At 46.0% G+C, this 23,215-nt stretch overlaps 2 protein-coding genes across 5 annotated transcripts in view; one reads left to right on the forward strand and one right to left on the reverse strand.

Moving 5' to 3' along the window:
• Nucleotides 1-11,381, forward strand: part of Eftud2 (elongation factor Tu GTP binding domain containing 2) — a 42,693-nt gene extending 31,312 nt beyond the window's left edge. For both annotated transcript variants that reach the window (XM_078041964.1, XM_078041963.1), the window contains exons 14-28: nt 476-611; nt 2,297-2,424; nt 3,222-3,415; nt 4,346-4,457; nt 4,954-5,094; nt 5,932-6,033; nt 6,826-6,908; nt 7,470-7,556; nt 7,762-7,888; nt 8,090-8,177; nt 8,943-9,061; nt 9,210-9,304; nt 9,734-9,887; nt 10,056-10,163; nt 10,733-11,381. In XM_078041964.1, the coding sequence (XP_077898090.1) occupies nt 476-611; nt 2,297-2,424; nt 3,222-3,415; nt 4,346-4,457; nt 4,954-5,094; nt 5,932-6,033; nt 6,826-6,908; nt 7,470-7,556; nt 7,762-7,888; nt 8,090-8,177; nt 8,943-9,061; nt 9,210-9,304; nt 9,734-9,887; nt 10,056-10,163; nt 10,733-10,828 (1,770 nt within the window). In that variant the 3' untranslated portion in view covers nt 10,829-11,381. The remainder of the gene's footprint in view (nt 1-475; nt 612-2,296; nt 2,425-3,221; nt 3,416-4,345; nt 4,458-4,953; nt 5,095-5,931; nt 6,034-6,825; nt 6,909-7,469; nt 7,557-7,761; nt 7,889-8,089; nt 8,178-8,942; nt 9,062-9,209; nt 9,305-9,733; nt 9,888-10,055; nt 10,164-10,732) is intronic.
• Nucleotides 11,382-11,812: 431 nt separating this feature from the next.
• Higd1b (HIG1 hypoxia inducible domain family member 1B) lies at nt 11,813-14,522 on the reverse strand. Of its 3 annotated transcripts, none has more exons than XM_013359905.4 (4): nt 14,346-14,522; nt 13,379-13,529; nt 12,548-12,682; nt 11,813-11,952 (listed from the first exon to the last, which is right to left on the reverse strand). In XM_013359905.4, exons 2-4 carry the CDS (start codon nt 13,476-13,478, stop codon nt 11,888-11,890), a joined length of 300 nt encoding a protein of 99 aa, XP_013215359.1. In that variant the 5' UTR covers nt 13,479-13,529; nt 14,346-14,522; the 3' UTR covers nt 11,813-11,887. The 3 variants fall into 3 exon arrangements, with proteins under 3 accessions (XP_013215359.1, XP_040124622.1, XP_005328186.1); XM_040268688.2 differs by having other exon boundaries at nt 13,379-13,567; nt 14,346-14,520; XM_005328129.5 differs by lacking the exon at nt 14,346-14,522 and adding an exon at nt 13,610-13,758.
• Nucleotides 14,523-23,215: the final 8,693 nt, after the last annotated feature.

Here is a 23,215-nt window from a genome sequence, read left to right on the forward strand (position 1 = left end):
TTTCCTGAGTAGAAGTGATGCTGCTTTTCAGACACCAGGGGGCAGCACCAACAGAAATCAAATTGAGTGCTTCTTTTATTGGCAGATGGGTATTTCACCAAGTTGGCTCTGCCCCACTTTGGGTTGAAGGGTAGGTATGCTAGGCGGCTTCTTCTTTTTTTTTTTTTAAGAGAGAGAGAATTTTTTAATATTTATTTTTCAGTTTTCGGTGAACACAACATCTTTATTTTTTATTTTTATGTGGTGCTGAGGATCGAACCCAGCGCCCCGCACATGCCAGGCAAGCGCGATACCGCTTGAGCCACATCCCCAGCCCCCACTAGGTTTCTTGAAACCAAACTATTGTCCTTGAAGAACTCTCCCTGTGGAAGAGAACCAGTGCAGCAGCTTTTCAGATTGCCCTTTGCCCTCCCTGTCTATAGCACCACACCGTGGCTCTTAACTGCAGTTGACTTGGTATCTGGTTCTCCCACAGGTGGTGGGTGATGTGGACACCAGCTTGCCGAGGACCCTCGATGAGCTTGGCATCCACCTGACCAAGGAAGAGCTGAAGCTGAACATCCGCCCCCTGCTCAGACTGGTCTGCAAAAAGTTCTTTGGCGAGTTCACAGGTAATAGAGAGCTCACCTTCTTGTGTCCTGTCACAGGTGTCACCAGAACTCTTTTTTACCCTGCAGTAGTGGTCCAAGTGCTGAGGCTCTTTAAACAAACCATAGTTTGGGATACAGAAGCTTTCTATTTTTGCCGAGCTGCTTTCCTTAGTGGATGATAGCAAAACTCCTGACTTGGGAACTTAAAGAAATTAGACCTCCCAAACAGGAGGAGCTTCCAAGTGACAAGAGATGAGATAAATTCTGGGTTTGGAATATTTGCTAGGGAATAGTCAGGAAAGCAAACACCTGGGGGAGTGAGATAGTAGGGAGATTTTAGGCTAGGATTCAGGAGACTTGGGTTATAAACCCAGGTTTCCCTTTCCTACAAGGTGCTCTCCTGTGCCTTAGTGACATAGGAGGTCCATAATTGCTGCTCATTTTCCCCTATGAGAATATATAGAAGGAAAAGCACTGGGCTGATTGAAAATAGACCTGAGTTTGTTATTTGGTACTGGGGATTTAACCCAGGGCACTCACCCACTGAGCTACATCTCTAGCCCTTTTTTATATTTTAAAACAATGTCTTGCTAAGTTGCTTAGGGCCTCAGTAAGTTGCTGAGGCTGGCTTTGAACTTGTGATCTTTCTGCCTCAGTCTTCCAAGTAACTGAGATTACAAAAGTGTGCCACCATGCCTGGTTGAGTGCTTTCTCTTATATGGCTTATTATTCTGTTAGGAAAATAGTAATTTATTGAATAGAAATATGGAGACTTTCTCAGTTCAGGAATTATTTGAGCAAGAAGAGATAGGGTGCTTTTCTAGGTCAGTACAAGCTCTCAGTAAATGTTTATAGTCAATAAAAGCATGGATCTCTGTGGCCATGGATTGCTGTAGAAACTTTAAACTGTTTTGTCAGCTGAGTTCCAAGAAATCTGTATCACTGAGACCTGCTTCTTAAACTTCTCTGAAGCAGTACAACTCCAAATCTTTCAGCAAAATTCTTCCCTAAAATCATAGTTCCATTCTGTTTGCAACTAAAAGGCTCAGGGGTTACTCCAGTTGAACTGGGCTAACTGGGCTGCACAAAATTATCACACAAGAGACACAAATACCTTTTTCTTTGGGATCTCTGTGATGGCTCCTCTGACCTTAAGGGTCTGCAGGAAGAGAGAGAGCGAGAGCACATGCTGACCCCTTTTATTGAGGAGAAGTTATTCAAATGAGGCAAGGGGTCAGGTTTCAGGGGGCTGAATATCTTCATGATGTCCACTGTCAGCAGATTGACTGACACCTGGGTAGGCCACACTCAAGGGCACAGTAAGAAAAGGAGACACACACAAGGTACTTCCATGGAAGATTCTATTCTAAACAGGGTAAGGGGTTATATTACAAAGGAACAGGTGAGCATAGCTTCACCTATGGGGCTGTAGCAAGACACACCCATGCATGAGACACCAACCGTCAAACCCAAGAAGGGTGGGGAAAGCTCTGCCACATTTCTGTGACTGAGCGCCTCAGCACCCAGTCGGGGAGTGTGACTCAGTCACGAGTCAGGTTGGTCTCCCATAGTTCCATAGTTCCATAGTTTTTAGAACCAAAATCGTACTCCTTGCATTTTCCTCAATGTCATGAGAAGGTCCATAATTGCTGCTCATTTCCCCCTATGAGAGTATGTAGTCATGGCTTTCTCTTCTCTCTTCACAGGCTTTGTGGACATGTGTGTACAGCACATCCCTTCTCCAAAGGTGGGTGCCAAGCCTAAGATTGAGCACACCTACACAGGTGGTGTAGACTCTGACCTTGGCGAGGCCATGAGCGACTGTGACCCTGATGTAAGTGAACATGGCCCCCAGTTCCCTTCCTGCATAGGCATACTGATTTTTGGTCTTAGGAGTAATGCTCTCTTTCCCATCTTTGCCTCCCACTGATCCCTCCGTGAGCAGAGTCAGGTCTGAATTCACAGCCAGATGTTGCCAGTACTAGTGAACACTCTCATGCTTTCTGACTCTCGGGGTCTTGTTCTGTAATGTGAGGATAATATGTGAGCAGTTGTTACGACAGTTAAACAAGATTAAGGAAGTATTACAATTGTGTTTAGCATGGTGCTATAGTAAAGATTACTAGCAGATAGTAAAGATTCAACAAGTGGTATCTGTCTTGTCAGTCTGGGGTTTAAAAACACCTTTCTAGGGCTAGAGTGTAGCTCCATGCTAGAGCATATGCTTAGCATGGATATGACCCTGGGTTCAATCCCCAGACACCAAAAAACAGCAACTACCAAAAAAAAAAAATCTCCAGCCATTCCTTAGGCAATGTAGTGTCTCGTCATAAGCATATGGTTGAGAATTGTGAGTTACACGTTCAGAGGAAATTTAAGGCAAGTAATTTTGTCAGTATTGCCAATTTGCCATCCCAAACCTGCTTGTCTTCCCGTTACCTTAGCCTGTGTCTCCTGTTAACCCTCCAGAGAGGAAGGGTCAGACCATAGTTTGGAACTTTCTTGAGTGATCACCATATCTTCCTTAGGTCTGGGTTCTCCGGAGTTCGTGTAGTTACTGCCAAGAGGTGAAGACAGCAGTACTTACCCACAAGATGTATGTAGTTGAAGCTGCCCTGTCTCTTCCTCCAGGGTCCCCTGATGTGTCACACTACTAAAATGTACAGCACAGATGATGGAGTTCAGTTTCATGCATTCGGCCGGGTACTGAGTGGCACCATCCATGCTGGGCAGCCTGTGAAGGTGCTGGGGGAGAACTATACTCTGGAGGATGAGGAAGATTCCCAGATATGCACTGTGGGCCGCCTTTGGATCTCTGTGGCCAGGTACTGCCAACCATAGCCTCCCGGGGCATGTCTTGGCCTCTATCCTGGGACTTCCCCTAAAAGCTGGGAGGAGTGATCCTCCTTGGAAATACAGTAGCTGCCTGGCTCTTTACAGTGGTGGGAGGGTAGGAGGACCCTCCCTATCTATCTATTTATTTGAGACACAATCTTACTAAGTTGCCAGGGGTCTCACCAAGTTGCTGAGGCTAACCTTGAACTTGGGATCCACCTGTGACAACCTCCTGAGTTGCTGGGATTAAAAGCATACACCATGCCCAATTTACCTCTGCATTTTGAACTTTTATAGGAAGATTTTCATTTTTATTCATCTTAGTTCTCTTCATTTCTTCTGTGATCCTTTAAGTTATAACCTTTCTGTTTCTACCCAAAAGAAATTGTTTCCCAAACTTTATTGTCTGTGCTTTGACCAAGGTAGAAGACTTCACTAGATCCTCAGTCAAATTTACTTCAGCCTCTGGCTGCCTATCAGTTTATGATGTAGGGATCTCAATTGGCAGGGAGAACCAAAGCAGTCCTTTTCCCTAATGTGTCTGCTCTGCCTTAACCAGGGTCCCTTTTCCCTCCTCCAAATCTACCAAATTCTCTAGAAGGCAAAAGAAAATCAGAGAACCAAGAAAGTTGAAGTATCTTTCATCTTTTGATATCCCCTTATGTTGGACACCCCAAGCAGTGACTTTTACCATAAACCTCTGATTGAAATTACATTCTCCTGTTATGTCCTCTTCTGATTCCTTATACTTTTTTTTTTCAAGGCACTCTTTGCATACATGGAACTGTATGATTATATTGTTTGCCCCTCTCCCCTGCAAGAAGTACCTAGTCTGCGTGTCTCTGCTCCTGGCCCAGTGCATTTTTATGCAGTGAATGCTCTTCCTAAGTTCCATGACTGCTTATTGGATGTTGTTCCAGGTACCACATTGAAGTGAACCGTGTTCCTGCAGGCAACTGGGTTCTGATTGAAGGTGTTGATCAACCAATCGTGAAGACAGCAACCATAACGGAACCCCGAGGCAATGAGGAGGTAGCATTTCTGAAGAGGCCAGCTGGAATGGCTTAAGCTAGAGGGTCACCAGGAACCAGGGTACATGTGAACAACAAACAGGAACTCCAAGGGGTCTAACTCAGAATCGTTGCCACTTGCTGGTTACAGGCCCCAGCATAGACTCAGCCTTTTAGTTCTGACCCTGCCGGATTCTCCCTGTACTTAAACTCAGATGTTAGGAATATTTTGTTCTTTTCCACTTCTTTTTGTTCTGCCAAAATATGTGGGAATTATTGGCCTTTTGGGTTGTCCCCAAGCAGCACAGAGGCTCCTGTTTGGGGAATATCTGACTCTCAGCAAGTCCTCAGCTCTCTCATATGCCTGCCTGCATCTTTTTACCCCGTCACTGTGGTGTTGGGGGTGGGATCTGGTCCTCACACACACTAGGCACACTGCTTCCCTGCCCAGCCTACACCTGCACCTTCTGTGCCTTCTCAGACCAGATGCCCTGACTCCTCTGCATTTTGAATCTCAGGCTCAGATTTTCCGGCCCTTGAAGTTCAATACCACATCTGTTATTAAGATTGCTGTGGAGCCAGTCAACCCCTCAGAGCTACCCAAGATGCTCGATGGCCTGCGCAAGGTCAACAAGAGTTATCCGTCCCTCACCACCAAGGTATGTGTGGGACCTGCTGCTGCTGCTCCCAAGCCCAATTTGCCCTGGCTGCCTGCTCTGCACCACCTTCTGCTTCACATTCTCAGGTGTTCCTGAACTGTTGCTTTTGGCAAATGATAACAGGAGCAGTCATGCCTATTAATATTACTTGAGGGCAGGATAAAACCTGTGTATGTAGGTTTCCCCAGTGTCTTTACATAGAAAGAATATATTCCTTATTAATACACTTTGAATTGATTCTTCCAAAAAAGTTATTCTTGTCCTTGAACACTTCTAATCCTGTCAACATACCTTTCTGAATAACTGGCCAAGCTAAAGGGCTACTTTGTTGTCCGTGGACATAGGGTAGGGTTTCTTCTAAATGGCTAAGATAGGACTGAAGTCAATGACTTTACACTCAGTAGCACTGTGCTAAGTGCTTCCACCTTCTCAAGGACCAATAGGTAAGGAAGTATGCCTCACTGAGGTGGTTTTGTTGTTGTTCGGTACCAGGGATTGAACTGGGGTCACTTGGTCACTGAGACACATCCCCAGCCCTATTTTGTATTTTATTTAGAAACAGGGTCTCACTGAATTGCTTAGAACTTCACTTTTTGCTGAGGCTGGCTTTGAACTCACAATCCTCCTATTTTAGCCTCCCAAGCCACTGACTGGGATTATAAGCATGTGCCACTGTGCCCGACCTTACTGAGGTTTTTTGAAGAGGCTGAAACAGTCACTGTTTCTGATAATAGGTTGAGGCATCCCCTGTCTGGTCCTGGCCTGGATTCTATTTGCATCTGCAGTTGCTCACACAAGAGAGTCCAGGCTATGACCACCAGGGCTATTGTGTTTCAGGTGGAAGAGTCTGGCGAGCATGTGATCCTGGGCACTGGAGAGCTCTACCTGGACTGTGTCATGCATGATCTGCGGAAGATGTACTCAGAGATAGACATCAAGGTAAATTAGTGTACCTTTCTTTGGCCTCTGCCTATCCAGCAGCCAGAATCCTTGCTCCAGGCAGATTTCACTGGATGTCCAAGAGAAGAGGGGTGAACTGGAAGAAATCCACTTATAGAAAGCACTTTCTGTTGCTTCTCCTTTGTGAAGGCTTTGGAGAACTTTTTTGTCCCCTCACTGGGTTATTCTCAGTGTCAAGGTTCCCAAGCCAGTTATTCTTTGTCCTTTTGTTAGAAAAATTATTTCACAATTGTAGTGATGGAGGGTTGTGAGTGGAGGGTGGCTCTTGCAGATTCATCATCACCACTCCTGATGTGGTCCTTTGAACCATGCATCCCTTGGCCTCCATCTCCCAGTTGAGGCACACTTTCTTCAGTGTCCTGTGCTACTTGGGCAGGTACCCTCAGTACCTCTTTAGACTCATCTGCGGATGTGCATGAGTGAGCTTCAGGGAACAGGTGTTCGCCAGGGTCTCTAGCACTGACTGTTGCACCCCCAGGAATTGTTCAGTGACTGACGGTGGGGGGCCAAGCACATGTTGGAAGCTGTCTTGGAAGACTATAATTAAGGCCCTTACTCTTGGCTCAGGAATAAAATGCCTTTACTGTCTTCTCAGGTTTTTTAGTGATGGCATGGACAGTGCTACGGCCTACATTGTGCCTGTTAACCTGTGCTGGTGAAGAAACGGGTTCTCAAAGAGGGAGAGCCAAGGGCACTTCAGAGTTCCCTTAGGTAGAACTTTGTCCTTCCAACAAAAGTAGACTTTGCCTCAGCAGTTTATTTTGTTCTCAGGTGGCTGACCCAGTGGTCACGTTTTGTGAGACGGTGGTGGAAACATCCTCCCTCAAGTGCTTTGCTGAAACACCCAATAAAAAGTAAGCTGGGAGCATAGTGTCCCTGGACTGGCAGCCTCAAGGACACTGTCCCCCTACACTCACCCCAGTTCCACCCCCAGCCCAGCACTGTGGAAGTAGAGACACCCAAGACAGGGAGAGAAGGTGCTTGTGCTTAAGATACCTGTGTTTACCCCAGCCCCTTGTCCCTTATGCTTTTGGACAAGATGCTGTGTGAATCCTTTGTCTTATATATTACCAAGAGGAGTTCCATAGTTGCCACTTTTCCTCTGTCATGTGATAAAATAAAAATTTGCCCCCAAAATAAATTATTGTTATTTATTTTTTTTGCTACTAAGGATGGAACCCAGGGCCTTGCATGTGCTAAGCATGTGCCCTACCACTAAACTACATTCCCAGCTATAGCTCCACTTGTTTAACAAACTAATAGACTGAAATGAAAGAAGACAAGTCCTTTGTTCCACCCTGCCCCTGAGGCTTCCTCTGATGTCACTGCCTCAGCTGTCCGCTTTGTTGCCCTTTCCTTAGGAATGCCCCCCTAGTCCTGTGAGCCCTCCTCATTGCCTTTGTCTTTCTCACCAGGAACAAGATCACCATGATTGCTGAGCCTCTTGAGAAGGGCCTTGCCGAAGACATAGAGAACGAGGTGGTTCAGATCACATGGAACAGGTGGGTGCATGGCTCTGCCTCTAGGGCTGATGCCACAGTTTAACTGCCACACATCGTTCTGGGAAGGAGTTATGTGTCCCGCCTTTGCTAATGTTCCGAGCACAGAATGGGCTGAATGGGGTGACTCTTCTCCAGAAAGGGAGGGTCCATGGTCCCGAAGCCTTCAACAGAGCCGTCTGATACCTCCATTTTCTCCTTTCCCCAGAAAGAAGCTAGGAGAGTTCTTCCAGACCAAGTATGATTGGGATCTGCTGGCTGCCCGATCTATCTGGGCTTTTGGCCCTGATGCCACAGGCCCCAACATCCTGGTGGATGATACCTTGCCCTCTGAGGTACTGCAGAACTGATGGGAACCACGTGGCACTCTTTATAGCTTCTAAGTAGAAGAAACTGCAGTGTGTCCTCCTTTTCTCAAAATATTTTGAGTTCTCTGGTGAAGGAGAGGGTCTTCTCCTAGCTATACCTCTCTTCTGCCCCTCTCAACTTTTCGGTTGGTAGGAGGATTGCTGAGGAGCCTTCATGTTTCTCTACAGGTGGACAAGGCTCTTCTTGGCTCAGTGAAGGATAGCATCGTTCAAGGTTTCCAGTGGGGAACCAGGGAGGGGCCCCTGTGTGATGAATGTAAGTCCATAGCGCCTCCCCCATCCATGGGACCCAGCCAGAGAAGCAGCTAGGAATGTACATAGGGTCTGTCCCATGTCCTGGGCCAACTTCCTCCCCTTTCCTTATCCCATTGCCACCACTTGGCACTTCCTAGAGATGAAGTCACTTCTAGACCAACATTGCTTCTCACTCCTGAATAGGAGCTGTCTTTGGGTGTATGTGACAAGAGATATAGTGAAGACTGAGATTGGAGTGGCTTATTGACCCAGATTGGACTTCATGGGACTAAATGTGAAATTCCTAGAACTTTATTCTGCTTCCAAACAAAAAGGTTTAATATCTGCAGGGGGGGGAAAAAACCCACAAATTTGTAGAAAAGCTCTTATGGCCTGAATCAAATGTATACTTAACTGCTAACCTCTTTTACCACACACTTTCTTGATCTGATTAGAACACCCATTCTCAGATAGTGTGTATATAAGGTACTGAATCCAGGGGTGCTGTAGCACTGGCTACATCCTCAGCCCTTTTTTAATTTTTATTTTGAGACAGGATCTCGCTGAGTTGCTCAGGTTGGTCTCAAACTTGGTACTCCTGCCTCGTACTCCTGAGTTGCTGGGATTAACAGGCGGTGTCACTGTGCCCAGCTCCAGTGTGATTTTTGTACCACATTTTGTGTGGCTGTGATGTATGTAATATAGCAAGATTCTGTACTGCTCTGATATAGCCCTGTGACTAGCCCCAGAACCAAACCTCACAGAGTTGTCCTCATCTCCTTTTTAGTGATTCGGAATGTCAAGTTTAAGATCCTGGATGCGGTGGTTGCTCAGGAGCCTCTGCACCGGGGTGGAGGCCAGATTATCCCCACAGCCAGGAGAGTTGTCTATTCTGCCTTCCTTATGGTAAGAGCAGGGCTGTAGGGGACCATCCTGTTTCCCTAGACAGGGCGATAAGTAGAGGACCAGGCTTTGGGTGCCTGGAGACATTTTATCCAGGGTCTCCCTTCTCAGCCCTCCCCAAGCTGAGCCCTTCCTCCCTGCTCTGTTGCAGGCCACTCCTCGTCTGATGGAGCCTTACTACTTTGTAGAGGTCCAGGCCCCTGCAGACTGTGTATCTGCCGTTTATACTGTCCTGGCCAGGCGCAGGTGAGCAACCCCAGTATGTCAGGGAGAGTGCTAAGATCAAGAGCAGAACAGGAAATGCCTCAGCTGCTGAGGGGGCAGAGTAGAGCTTAGCCTCAAATCTGTCCACTCCAGACCCAGTCAGCTCACTTTCCAGAAGGAAGTAGGAGAGGAATGAGGCAATCTCTGGCTTTTATCACAAATTACAACTGAAATTTCTTGGACCCCTACTCATAGAGCTCCTGGGGGAAGTACTGAAGCAAGTCAACCATGTGAATATCTCTAGGACCCTATCCTGTCTGCTTTTTCTGCTCTCTGTAGAGCATTCTTGGTTATTTTTTCTTTGCTGGAAACTCTGGGCTAGGTTGAATCTGGGAGCAGCAAAAGCCAGATTGTTCCTTGGCTTTTGGCCTCTGTATACGTAAGGATTCAACCTTTGCCTTTCTGTCCCAGGGGCCATGTGACTCAGGATGCACCCATCCCAGGCTCCCCTCTCTACACCATCAAAGCTTTCATTCCAGCCATCGACTCTTTTGGCTTTGAGACTGATCTCCGGACTCATACCCAGGGACAGGCCTTTTCTTTGTCTGTCTTCCACCATTGGCAGGTAAGAAAATGGGGCAAACCAGCCAGCCTGGCCTTCCACCTATACAAGCTGATCCCTATCTAACCTATTTCCCCAACCCCCCAAGTGAGGTGTTTAGTATCCTGCTTTGGGCTTGAAGCCTCTGAAATCCAAGTCTGCCTACAACATTAGAAACCCTTTGCCTTTCAGATTGTACCTGGTGATCCTCTGGACAAGAGCATTGTCATCCGCCCCTTGGAGCCACAGCCAGCTCCTCACCTGGCCCGGGAATTCATGATTAAAACTCGTCGTAGGAAGGTATGTGTTCCTCAGGCCCATTGTAGTCCCTCAACCCCCAGGAGCCTCAGCAGAAGTTTGGTTCCTGGGGCTGGGGATGTGGCTCGAGCGGTAGCGCGCTCGCCTAGCATGCGTGCGGCCCGGGTTCGATCCTCAGCAGCACCACATACCAACAAAGATGTTGTGTCCGCCGAGAATTAAGAAAAAAATAAATAAATGTTAAAATTCTCTCTCTCTCTGTCCCCCTCTCACTCTCTCTTTAAAAAAAAAAAAAAAAAGAAGTTTGGTTCCTTTCTTCTTCATGGACCCTTTTCCTGAGGGCCTATAGACTGAGAATAGTTTTCGTCACAGTGTGGAAGGAAGTGATTTGTACATTCCTTAGACAACCAGAACTGGGGCCTTTAGGGAAAAGAGAGCTTGGAGAGGAGTGTCTTCTGGGCTGTGACAGTACCCTAAAGGCACAGCTTCTGAATAGTTACCTGCATTCGAGTTCCTGCCAGCCTCCACCTCCAGCCCAGGTCTTGGACAGCCCCTAGCTCAGCCAGTCCCCATATGGAGCTCACTCTTGCACTTGCCCCCATTCTCCACAGGGCCTGAGTGAAGATGTGAGCATCAGCAAGTTCTTCGACGATCCTATGTTGCTGGAGCTCGCCAAACAAGATGTTGTGCTCAATTACCCCATGTGAGTGCAGGTGTTCCTGGCAGTTCCTGGACTTGAAGCTGAGACCTGTGTTACTTGGTCTTCGTGTTGTCAAAGAGTGTCTGAGAATTGCTGTGGCCATGATGAACAACTCACAAACCTCCAGTCCAGAGTCCCAGTGAAGAAGGGCCATTGGCCTCCTGATTCTTTCTGTGGCCTCTGCCTGGCTCCATTCCCAAGGAAGAGAGAGAAGAGCTTGGGCCCACCCAGGGAAAGAGAAGAGGATGAATGTTATTTTGTTTGTTAGTTTGTTTGGAAATTTTTTGTGGTACTGGGAATTAAACTCATGGCCACTCGACCACTGAGCCATATGTCTGGCCCAATTTTGTATTTTATTTGAGACAGGGTCTCACTGAGTTGTTTACCACCTCGCTAAATTGCTCGGGCTGGATTGAACTCGCAATCCTCCAGCATGCCCAGCCTGGAGGATGAAAGTTTTTAACCCCAAGAGCCACTGTCTTCAGGATTTACATGGAATTTTATTTTTTACAAGTTCAACCTTAGTTGTGTTTTGTAAATGAACAGAAAATTCTGACCTCTGCCTTGGCCTGCTTCTTTCATCCGCCGCACCCCCATCCCGTCTAGTCCTTGTGCTTACATTCTGGATATATGTCATCTCCCATGAGGCATCATTGCCTCTGCTCCAGCTGCTGCCTCCTTCCTGCCTGGGTCCCCAGGGAAAGCAGTCTGTGGAGGAACGCCTTTCTCTTACTTCAGTGTTCCCATGAGCCTCAAGGCCCCTTCGTTGCCCCTCCATCCCGTGCCCACTCCATGCTGCTTCTGGGCAGACCTGAGGTGGTATGGGAGTTGATGGGATTCTGGGATTTAAGGTCTGCCTACCTTGACCTTAGGAGACTACTGCCCCTTATATGTCTCCCTGTCCCTGGAGTTGGGAACCAAAGCTCTATGATATCCAGCCTTTCTTCTAGGTCCCTTCCTCTGCTCTCTGCTAGTGAAGAAGACACTTGACTTTCCTCATTACTGGTTTATTAGGCACATTCAGAGGCTGAGGAGGGGGTCAGGCCACCCAGCCCCCTCAGGAGCACTACTTCTCCCCAGTGTCCTGTGCCGTCCTCTTGCTGTAATCTCTGTACATCGTGTACACAGCGCCTGTGTGAGGAAGAAGAAGAAATGCCCCTTGCCATCTGAATCCTGTACCCATTCTGTGGCTCCCCCTGGTGTCCCAAAGTTTCCATTCTAGCTGGTCCTTTGAGAATTTGGCATCCTTGCTTATCAGTCCCAACAGCTGCTCCATGCATCTAACCACACACCTGTGAGAGCAGCCCATTCAGCAGTTCACAAAGCACTTTAGTGTGTATTCTGTATCTGTCTGAGATACCTCAGCAATCTGTGAAGTGGGCAAGCTGGGGTGACTAGCTGTGTTACACATCAGAAACAGGCTTACTGTCACAGCAAGTAGCTTCCTGCCTTTTTTATCAAGAAAGGAAGAGATCCAACATGTTCTGCTGCATGACATTTCTCATTTCTAGGGCAACCTCATGAAGCAAGCTGCACACCATCCCACAGGCCCAGGGCAGGAGACTGAACAGGGAACCCTGACAATGTCTCGGTTCAGAAGCCTCTTCAAGGGTTTGATGTGCATCCCGTGGGAAGTCAAGGGCCCTTTGATTGTGAGAACTCAAGACTTTTACCTCAGCCAATTTGCCCTTCTCCTGTGACCTGCCCCCCACCCCAAGCTGCTTACCTAGCATGATTGCACCCACAGCACAGGCCTGTGCTGCCACTCGGGTGTGAATCAGATGTATGGACATCTTGGTGGAACCACGAGCTTTCAGCCGATAAATTCTGTATGCTGCCACCAGCAGGCAGCCTCCCAAGCCTGTGGGCAGAGAATGTGACCAACCCTTGGCCTTGGCCTTCAAGCTCAATTGTCCTCTTATAAGACAGCCTCTAGACAGGCTGGGAGGCTAGATAAGTGGCTGCTTTTGTGCAGTTTGAGAGGGGAGCGGGTAGCATTAGGTTGAGCTGATTCCCCTTGATGGCATTTTTAAAGTGGCTGTATCCCTTCCCCATATACAAATAGCCCATCCCCATGACCATGCCACCTTGGCGCTGGGGCCCCGTCTCTAACCACAGCTGGCTCCCACATCCTGGTACAGCTGTTTTTCTGCTCTCCCAGGGACTTAAAGGAATTCCTGAGGGATCCTAAATTATAATTCTGACCCTCCCCATCCTGAGGCTGGTGTTGGTGCCCCAAGTTTCCCTTTGTCCCATGCATTCAGTTCCTGACCACTTCCACCCATCCAGACTCCCTTGTCTCATTGTGAGGGTTTGTTCCTGGTGCAGTGCCTAGGACCACTTAATTTCTCTAACCTCTGCTTCATTTTTTTTTTTTTTTTTTGTGGTGGTGGTGGTGGTGGTCCTGGGGATTGAACCCAAGGTCTCATTCTTGCTAACCAAGCACTGTACCACTGAACTAAATCCCCAACCTCTCATTCTCCTTTGGAAAGACCAGAAGTCACTATCTTTTTGAGAGAAGTTGCCCCTTCATGTCCCCATTCTTTTCCCTACTCACCTATGGGTACCAATGGAGAGTCCCTGGTCTTCCTTAGGAACTTCTCAGACACGCTGTCCTCGCCCTCAGGTGGCACCCACCAGCCTTTGTTAGCAGACATGATCCTGGACCCAGTTGTTAACAGCCGGGGGTCTTAGACTTCAGCCCAGTCCTAGGAGGTACCCCACAGTAAGAATTCTGGTTCTCAGTCTGGAGTGGAAAGGAGTTGGTTACCCGCTAGCATCCTCTCACCATGCTAAGCACAGTCTCCTTGAAAAGATGTCCCTCCTGGGTATCCTGTCTCAGGTGTTTGGGCCACTAGAGCCACTTCCTCCATGTCCTTCCTAATGTCTGCCTCTTCCTCCCAACATCTGCTTCTTCCCCAACTCATTCTGACTTTACTGTTTTCTCTGCCACCCCCCTTCCCTCCATTTGCATCACTGGGTAAGATCCTTGGGCCAAGAAAAACAACTGGAAAAATCCACAGAGACTGAGAGGAACAGTCCTTGAATCTTGGGGGCCTCCACTGGTCCTGGTTTTGTAATAGTTACTCCTGAGGGAGCTAAAGAGTAGGATCTGGCGCTGGGGAGCCAGAGTCATCCCAGAAACAGCACTGAATACTAAATCACCAGAGGCAGAGGTTCAAACGATGGGACATTGATTTATGTATAATTTAGCATGTATTTTGCACATTAATACTAAAACAAATTCCGGTCTCTGAGCTGCTCTTCAAACCACTACCTCCATTTCTAGGGAGAAAACTCCTATTGTTCTAACTTGCCAACCCCTGTAAATATCTGCTCTGCTCACAAACTAGATGTAGTCCTGGTCCTCACAGCGGGATTTCTGCCAGTGGGATGCCTTCTTAAGTCCAACCATAAGACCAATTCTCCCTACTTGAGTCAACTTCTCTTCCTAGTTGCCCCTTCTCTTCTCCTGAAGGAGAAATGACCGGTGGCCCCACAGGTCTCAGCATGCTGGTGCTTACCCTAGGAGATGGTAGAAAGTGGAGCGTGAGCAGCAGGGCCAGGGCTCAGCATCTGCTGTTTTGAACCATCCAAGAGCTGATGTCGGAGCTATCACTATGGGGTCAGGGAAGCAGTGACTCGAGCTTTGTGCAGACTTTGAAGTCGGGGAAGAGAGGGGTGGAGAAAGGACAGGGCATGGGTCTTAACCCCCCATCCGCTGAGCTCCAGACACTGGAAAAGCATGTTGGACTGTAGCAGCACCCCCTCCTCCACACACACAAAAAAATCTGAACTAAGCTTCTCCAGAAATTTTCACCATAATTGATTTTAAGACTATAAGCAGGGCCAGGATTGTGGCTCAATGGTAGAGTGCTTGCCTAGCATGTGTGAGACACTGGGTTCAACCCCTGGCACCACATAAAAATAAAAAATAAAGGTATTGTGTCTATCTACAACTAAAAATAATTTTTTAAAGACTGTTGGAGTGTGGCTCAGAGGTAGAGCACTTGCCCAGCATGAGTGAGGCACTGGGTTCGATCCTCAGCACCACATAAAAATAAAAAATAAAGATTTTGTATCCACCAATAACTAAAAAAATAAATATTTTTTAAAAAGACTAAAAGCAAAGAGTCTCTCAAAAAAAAAAAGGTTAATGTTTAGTTAAACTTCCTATTTTCCTGTTGCTCTACTTTACTTGACCATTGGCTGGGAAGAAATCAGCACTCCAGGTGCTGAACACCCCTTTACTTGTTTTTCACAAACATGTATCCAGTATAGTAGTTTGTAGAAGTGTGTTTGCAAATGTAAAATGTAATAAAAAGGACAAAACCTTTAAACAAGGCCTCTAGCCTTGAGCTGGGGCTTCACAGAGATGTCTACATTTCTAAGATAAGTTACCAATTGGGCTCCCTGGTAACAGGCTGGCAGGGGGAGGAAAGAAAGGGGAGAAGAAGCTCTCCCCTTCTCAGGTGTTGTCCTTGAAGGGTTAACTTGCCCAAATCCAGTAGAAGAAAAAGCTGCTTTTATGTGAACTTCTAGAAACTGTGAACTTCTGAGCCCCTCCCCTTACATGCTGGGTATAAAATTCTGAAACTACCTGCAAGGGTTCAGGGGATTAATCGATTACTGCAAAAGCTGTGCCTTCTAAACCTGGCTGCAGCCAAATAAAACTGTTTCCTGTTGTCTTGGGTGCCCTGCCTCCTTTGTTCCTACAACAAGACCAGATGGAGAGGATCCTTTAACAGATGTGATCTTCTGGTTCTCAGATGGTGAGATGAGACGTGGTGGTGATATGGAGAACTGAAATGAAGATAAAGAAGCAAAGTTGGCCAGAGTTCCTAGGTTTTCCACCAAGGTACTGGGATTTGAATCTACAAGTGCTTTTACAACTGAGTCATATCCCTGTCTTTTTCATTTTGGAGAACAGAGTCTCACCAAATTGACAAGGCTAGCCTTGAACTTGGATTCTCTGTCTCAGCCTCCCACATCACTGAAATTATAACAGGTGTATGCCACCATGCTCAGCTGCTTTCAATACGCTTATAGTCTATATGGAATATAAGTAAAATACCTGTTTGTGAGAAACTGACTCTTTGGTCTTGGTGTTGGTCTCCTCTCAGGAATGTTTTCTGGACCAACGAGATTTGTCTGGGGATTTGAAACAACTGGGACTTCGGGTCTCTAGAGCCCTTTGTGTAGGGTTCTCAGGTTCAGAGATGACAGTGACTGGCATTATTGCCATTGTGTATTAGACACTTATATTTCAGACTTCTCAGAGAGGAAGGAACTGAGCTTCATAGAAACCAAATGATTTATCCAAGGTGCACAACTAATGTTGGTATTATAATCTGAACTCAGGTCTGGCTGCTTCAAATTTTCTGGTCCTAACTGCAATTCTAACCAGAGAGGACCAAACTGAAACCCTCTGGATTGATATTGAGGGTTAGGCATGTAAATCAATTGCAGTACCTTTGACTGAAGAGGGAAAAGCACTTGCTATGCAAATTGGGAAAGATGAGGATACACCTTGGAGGGTCTCACTCTATCCCAGGCCTTTGTTCTTTCTCTAGATTACTTTTGGCCCTGTGTGTGTCCCAAAGGGGCCTTTTCAGCACTGGAAATTTGTCCAGCAGCTGATGTTCCTCTTTTCTCTAACACTCACTGTTCTATGAAGAGACTCAGGGTTATAGCAACTCCCCAGAGCTTTCACATATCCCCGAGCGTCCATGGGAACTCTCTTCCCTGTCTTTCACACACACACACCCCGCGCTGCCTCTTGAACTTTCAAGATATGGATGGTACATATTCTTGCTCATCTAGGCAGGATGAGGGGGATAAAAATGTCTGCATAAGACTATAGGAATCGGGAGTAACTTCAAGTTCTTTGAAAAACAGGGGCCAACCTATGGAAAGCCAAGTTCTGCTTTTCCTTGTTGACTTTATAATGATGCTTCCACAGCATAATTTCAGCCCAGAGCTGAGAAAATGGTAACAGTTGCTGTGATTCACTGGATTTACTGAGCACCTTCTATAGGCCAAGCAGTGTGCTAATTACTTTATGTAGATAACCCCCCATCACGTCCACCCCCTGCAACAGGTCCTGGGGATTGAACCCATTCCTATGCCCCCATACTGGCCTTTAATTTGTGATCCTCCTGCCTCAGCCTCCCTAGTTATAGGCATGCACCACCATGCCCAACTTCCGCCCAGCAATTTTTTTTTAATTTCAAATATACAAAGTATTTTTATTTCAAAAAAACTTCTGAGAACATACAGTAACTAAAACTTCAAGGAACAAATTTCTGTAGAGTCTTGCTTTAGTAAACAGATAAGATAAAATTATGATAGCATGATTCTTGTTAACATGCCAAGTCTTTACTAATTGTTTCCGTTTCATCATTTCTACATTAGTAATTTGCTTAGTAAACCTCTTTCCCTTCCAAATCAGGGCACGTTAATAGAAATTTTGATGTGGAGGGGTTGAAATTAAAGATGTAGACAGAATTGGTGTATAGTCCAAAGTCAAATATGGAATCAATTAGCCCATAACTGTAATGATTTGATCATGCCACTGGACCTCTGAGTCTATATACTCACCTGAGAAATGCGGGTAGCATCTGCCATAGGATTACTTCAAGGGTTAAATAGGATGGTTGTCAGAACTCCTCTGTTCACTGTCTGTTCCTCTTCCTCCAGAAGGAACAAGTGACAGGGAATGGGTATCAGGCTGGAACACCCCTGACAATAGATTGGGAAAATCTCAAATTTTCCCAAATCTCAAATTCAGCACATCCTTTTTCATCCTGCCCTATCCAACATTGTCGGCACCTTCAAACATGTTCTCTCTGTTGTGTTGAAGGGGCAAGGATGGGGGAGGTAGGGCTGAGTCTCCAAGCTCTGGCCACAATCTAAGGCACAGCTGTGCTATATATAGCCCAAGGGAGCTGAGTGGGCAGATGGGGGAGGGAAGGGAGTGTAGCTTTTGCCTTGAGGGAATGAGAGCCATGAGTGAGGGGATGGATGATGGAGAATGAACCCGACAAGGAACACAGGATGCTCCCTGTTGGGACTGGAATGGGAAGGAATAGGGCTGAAAGGCTGGGGGAACATAGGGGAAAGAATGTGGAGCTATATAGTAGAATCTGGGGATTTGAAAAAAAAAAGGGGGGGTATCGTGACCAGGCAAGGGGTGTGGAAGTTTCTAGATAATGTGGCTAAATTGAAGTAGTCTCTAGGAGGTACTTGGGATGGGGAGGGTATAACACCCTCTCTCCTTTTAAAATCAAGCACTGGGGCTGGGGCTGGAGCTCAGTGGCAGAGCACTTGCCTGGCATGTGTGAAGCCCTGGGTTCGATCTTCAGCACCACATAAAAATAAATAAATAAAATAAAGGCCTGCTGTCCACCTACAACCATATAAAAAAAGGAATTAAAAAAAAAAAAAGCACTGAAGTTCAAGGACCTTGTAACATTTGTTCAAGGACAGCCTGAAGAGCCACAGGCCTGGTGCCACTAAAATGTCCTGGGTACCCATTAATCTTTCTGTTCACAGATTTTAAGAGGTCATGGATACAACTGGGCTTGGTGGTCCATACCTGTAGTCCCAGCTACTCAGGAGGCTGAGGAATTTGAGACTAGTCTCAGCAACTTAGTGAGACTGTCTCAAAAAAAAAAAAAAAAAAGAGGGGGTATGGATAATAGTGAATGAAAGACTGGACCTGGCTGTAGTGATGGAGATATAAGAGGATCCTATCTTGTGAGGAATAATTCTGAGATGCAGAAGACCTAGTAATTGAAAGGTCTTCCTGAGGGCTTCTTTTTTTGGGGGGGGCTGGTACTGGGGATTGCACTCAGGGGTACTCAGTCTCTGAGCCACATCCCCAGCCCTATTTTGTATTTTATTTAGAGACAGGGTCTCACTGAGTTGCTTAGTGCCTCACTTTTGCTGAGGCTGACTTTGAACTCGTGATCCTCCTGCCTTAGCCTCCCTAGCAGCTGGGATTACAGGCATGCATGCATCCAGAATGTTGAGGGCTTTTGAATTCACAAATTATCCAGCTTTCTCTAAAACAGCCTCTAGGAAGGACTAATGTCATGAGAACCTGCAGGGTTTGGGGACTTTACATATTTTATTTGACCCTTACAGCTGCTGTAACAGGTAAATCTTGTTATTCCCATTTCACAGTTGAAGAAACCAAAAGTCAGATCACAGAGCAAGTGAATGGGCTGAGCCTTCCAACCAACAATGAGGACCACTGTCAATCATTTCAAAATGGAAAATTCACATATAGCAATTTATAATGTGATTTTTATATATATGTTTCGATATCATGTTCTCACAACAATATCTTTTTAAAAACAATATATTTTTAAAAATTAGAAAAAAAGTATGCAAACAGCTGGACAGAGTGAATTTTTTTTTTTTTTTGGTACTGAGGATTTAACCCAGGGGTGCTTTTTTATTTTAATTTTTAAATATTTCATTTATTTATTTTTACGGGGTGCTAAAAATTGAACCCAGTGCCTCACACATCCTGGGCAAGCTCTCGGCCACTGAGCTAAAAGCTCCAGCCCCTTTTTTTTATTTGGAGATAGGGTCTCACTAAGCTTGCTAAGTTGCTGAAACTGGTCTTGAACTTGTGATCCTCCTGCCTCAGCCTCCCTAGTCATTGGGATTATAGGTCTATGCCACAGCATCTGGCTAGAGTAAACTTTTGAACCCAGGGTTTCCAGACAGTTCAGGGTCTACACACTAGCTTCCCATTGCCTCTTACCAAGGAAAGTTCAGTCAAAGCCAGCATATTGTGTTCTGAGCTTGCCCAGAAGTCCTTGTCAGATGGAGAAGACTAGGGCAGAAATCCTTAAGTCTCCCCCACCCCTAGCTCCAACACACACTACACCTAACCCTCACTCTCCCAAGAAAGTTGACCTTAATTCAAAATCCAGCACTAATACACAATAACCCTGCTAACAGGGTTCTAGAGATACCTGGTAGGGGTTCATCTTGCTGTTCCTTTTATACTATTTGAATTACCTATTCAAAAAAAAGGTTTTTTGGGGGGAGGGGTGGGAATTGAACCCAGGAGCACTTAACCATGGAGCCACATCCCCAGCCCCTTTATGTATTTTATTAGAGACAGGATCTTGCTGAGTTGCTTAGGGCCTAACTAAGTTGCTGAGGCTGGCTTTGAACTCGTGATCTTCCTGAGCAGCTGGATTACAGTTGAAAACTACCATGCCTGGCTTAAAAAGTTTTGACGACCAAAAAAAATCTGCTTCAGCTAACTTCCAGCAAAGACGGGAAGAAAGAGCTTGTGTCCCACAGGTTTACCGAAACTGCTAGGGATTAGAGGGGAGGGAGAGAGGTTTGTGCTATTAATACCATGCTCCCAAGGAAAAAAAAAAAAAAAAAGAAAAAACTTCCTCACAATTCTTTCTTCCTATCCAGACAGGCGACTGCTTGTTGCCAACAGGCAGTGTTCCCAAATCCTACCTCTCTGGGCCTTGGCGCCCATCCTCCAAGACAGAGGAATCAAATCTGAGTTTACTAGCCAAGTAGGGACCCTGAAAAATGTGTAATGGAAACAGTGACACACTGCAGGCTTCAAGTTGACCTTACTGTTCCCAAACCACAGAGCCCCAGGGTGACTCTCGGAGTTCTCAGATTGGGTTTTGATCCTTCCCTCCCTGGGCCCCATGTGGATAAAAGGTGATGTGGTTCTCACAGCACTAGGCTCAGCCACTCCCTGCCAGAGGCTGGAATCCAGACTCATTTCCCAGTTTGAAACTTGGGGCTTCCCCCCCATTCCTTCCAGCAACCTTTTTTGTTCTAGGAATGGCAAGCCTTCATACATTCATTCAGCTCATACTTCCTAAGCACCTACTACGCACCAGCCTGTGTTCTAGAATCTGGGACTCAGCACTCCTACTCAGGGAGCTCACATTCTAGCAGAGACCCTGGTGTGCTCCAGAGGAGAGGAATACCTGCGCCTAAGAGCCTCCAGCCTTGGTGTTTTTGTGTTTGTTTTTTGGTACCAGGGATTGAACCTAGGAGTGCTGCACCACTGAGCCACTTAGCCCTTTTTATGTTTTATTTTGAGACGGGATCTTTCTTAAGTTGCTAAAGACCTCACTAAGTTGCTAAAGCTGGCTTTGAACTTGTGGTCCTCCTGCCTTAACCTCCTGAGTTGCTGGGATTTCAGGTGTGTGCCATCACACTTAGCTTAAATGTTTTTATGGAAGTATTCATATGCTCAGAGTCAAGTGCAGTGGTGCATGCTCGTAATCCCAGCAACTTGGGAGGCTTGGTGATTTGGCAAGACCTTTATCTGAAAATAAAAAGGACTGGGAATGTATCTCAGTAGTAGAGCCTCTCTGGTTCAGTCCCCATCACCAGGAACAAAAAAGCTACAGAAAACTGTATTATCAAAAGTATTGATAATACTTTTGTCTCGCATGCATGAGGACCTGGGTTCAATTCCCAGCATGACACACACATAAAAAAAAGTATACAGTTAAGGGCAAGGGTATAGCTCAGTTGTAGAGCATATGGCTGGGCACTGGGTTTGAGCTCTAGCATCTCAAACAAAACAAAACAAAAAAAACACATAGTCTACAGTACAATGTACCAACTGAGCATACCTGTGTATTTAGCATCCAGATCAATCACAGAACAGTTCCAGCATCCCAAAAGCCTCCTCATCCTTCCCTCCAGTTAACTATCCTGCCAATTAGGTAACTACTTTCCTTACTTCTTAGCAGCACAGATAAGGTTTTGACTGTTTTTGTTCTGTTTTGTGTGGGGATTGAACCCAGGGGTGTTCATCCACTGGGCTACATTCCCAGCCCTTTTTAAAATTTTTTTTTAAATTTATTTTTTGGTTTCTGGCGGACACAACATCTTTGTTTGTATGTGGTGCTGAGAATCGAACCTGGGCCACACGCATGCCAGGCGAGCGTGCTACCGCTTTAGCCACATCCCCAGCCCCTTTTAAAAATTTTTTTAAATAGGGTCTTGCTAAGTTGCTTAGGGTCCAATAAATTGCCAAGGGTGAGGGTGGGTTTGAACTTGCTGCAGTCCTCCTGCTTCAGCCTCACAAATTGCTCAGATTACAGGCCTGCACCACTGCACCTGCCTAGTGTGTGTGTGTGTGTGTGTGTGTGTGTGTGTGTGTACTGGGGATTGAACCCAGGGACACTCAACCACTGAGCACATCCCCAGCCCTTTTTATATTTTATTTAGCGACAAGGTCTCATTGAATTGCTTGCTTAGGGCCTCACTAAGTTGCTGAGGCTGGCTTTGAACTTGCAATCCTCCTGCCTCAGCTTCCTGAACCACTGGGATTACAGGTGGGTGACACTGTGCCCAGCTTTTTTTTTTTTTTTTTGGTAGTTGTAGATGGGCAGCATGCCTTTATTTTATTTTTAAATTTTTGTGTGATCCTTTTTTTTTTTTAAAGAGAGAGTGAGAGAGGGAGAGAGAGAGAGAGGAGAGAGAATTTTAATATTTATTTTTCAGTTATTGGCGGACACAACATCTTTGTTTGTATGTGGTGCTGAGGATTGAACCCGGGCTGCACGCATGCCAGGCGAGTGCGCTACCGCTTGAGCCACATCCCCAGCCCCCTAATTTTTGTGTGATTCTAAGGATCAAACCCAATGCCTCACATGAGCTAGGCAAGCACTCTGCCACTGAGCTACAATCCCAGCCCAGAAACTTTTGTGAGATCCATTTCTCTAGTGTGTAATTACAGACTCTCATTGCTGCACAATATACTATTATGTGATTATAACATATTTATCTACCCATTCTGTGGTTCATGGGCATTTTCAGTAGTTCCCAGTTTTTTGGCTATTGTAAATAGTGCTATGAATACTCTAGGACAAGTATTTTGGTACTCGTTTCTGTGGACTTTCCATGGAATTGCAGTCATAGTGTATTCCTAAATTTGGCTTTAGTAGATATTGTCAGCTCTCCAGAGTGATTTGAACCAATACACTAGCAGACTTAGAGTTTTAATATTTTAAAATCAAGATGTCCAATGATGGGTTTTGTGTTATTTTATTTTTGAATACCAGTGCTTGACCACTGAGCAACATCCCCAGTCCTATTTTGTATTTTAGAGACAGAGTCTCACTGAGTTGCTTATCAGCACCTCGCTTTTGCTAAGACTGGCTTTGAACTTGTGCTCCTCCTGTCTCAGCCTCCCATTCCTCTGGGATTACAGATTTGTGTCACTGGGATCAGCATGTTTTGTGTTGTTTTAGTCAACCTTTTTGTTGTTGTTGCAGTGTTGGAGATGGAACCCAGGGCCTCACCAATGCTAGGCAAAAGCTCTATCACTGAGCAACATCCCAGCCTTATTGTCTTTATTAATATTTTCATCTCACTT

The sequence above is a fragment of the Ictidomys tridecemlineatus genome, chromosome 3, assembly GCF_052094955.1.
Source record: "Ictidomys tridecemlineatus isolate mIctTri1 chromosome 3, mIctTri1.hap1, whole genome shotgun sequence".
NCBI lineage: Eukaryota > Metazoa > Chordata > Mammalia > Rodentia > Sciuridae > Ictidomys > Ictidomys tridecemlineatus.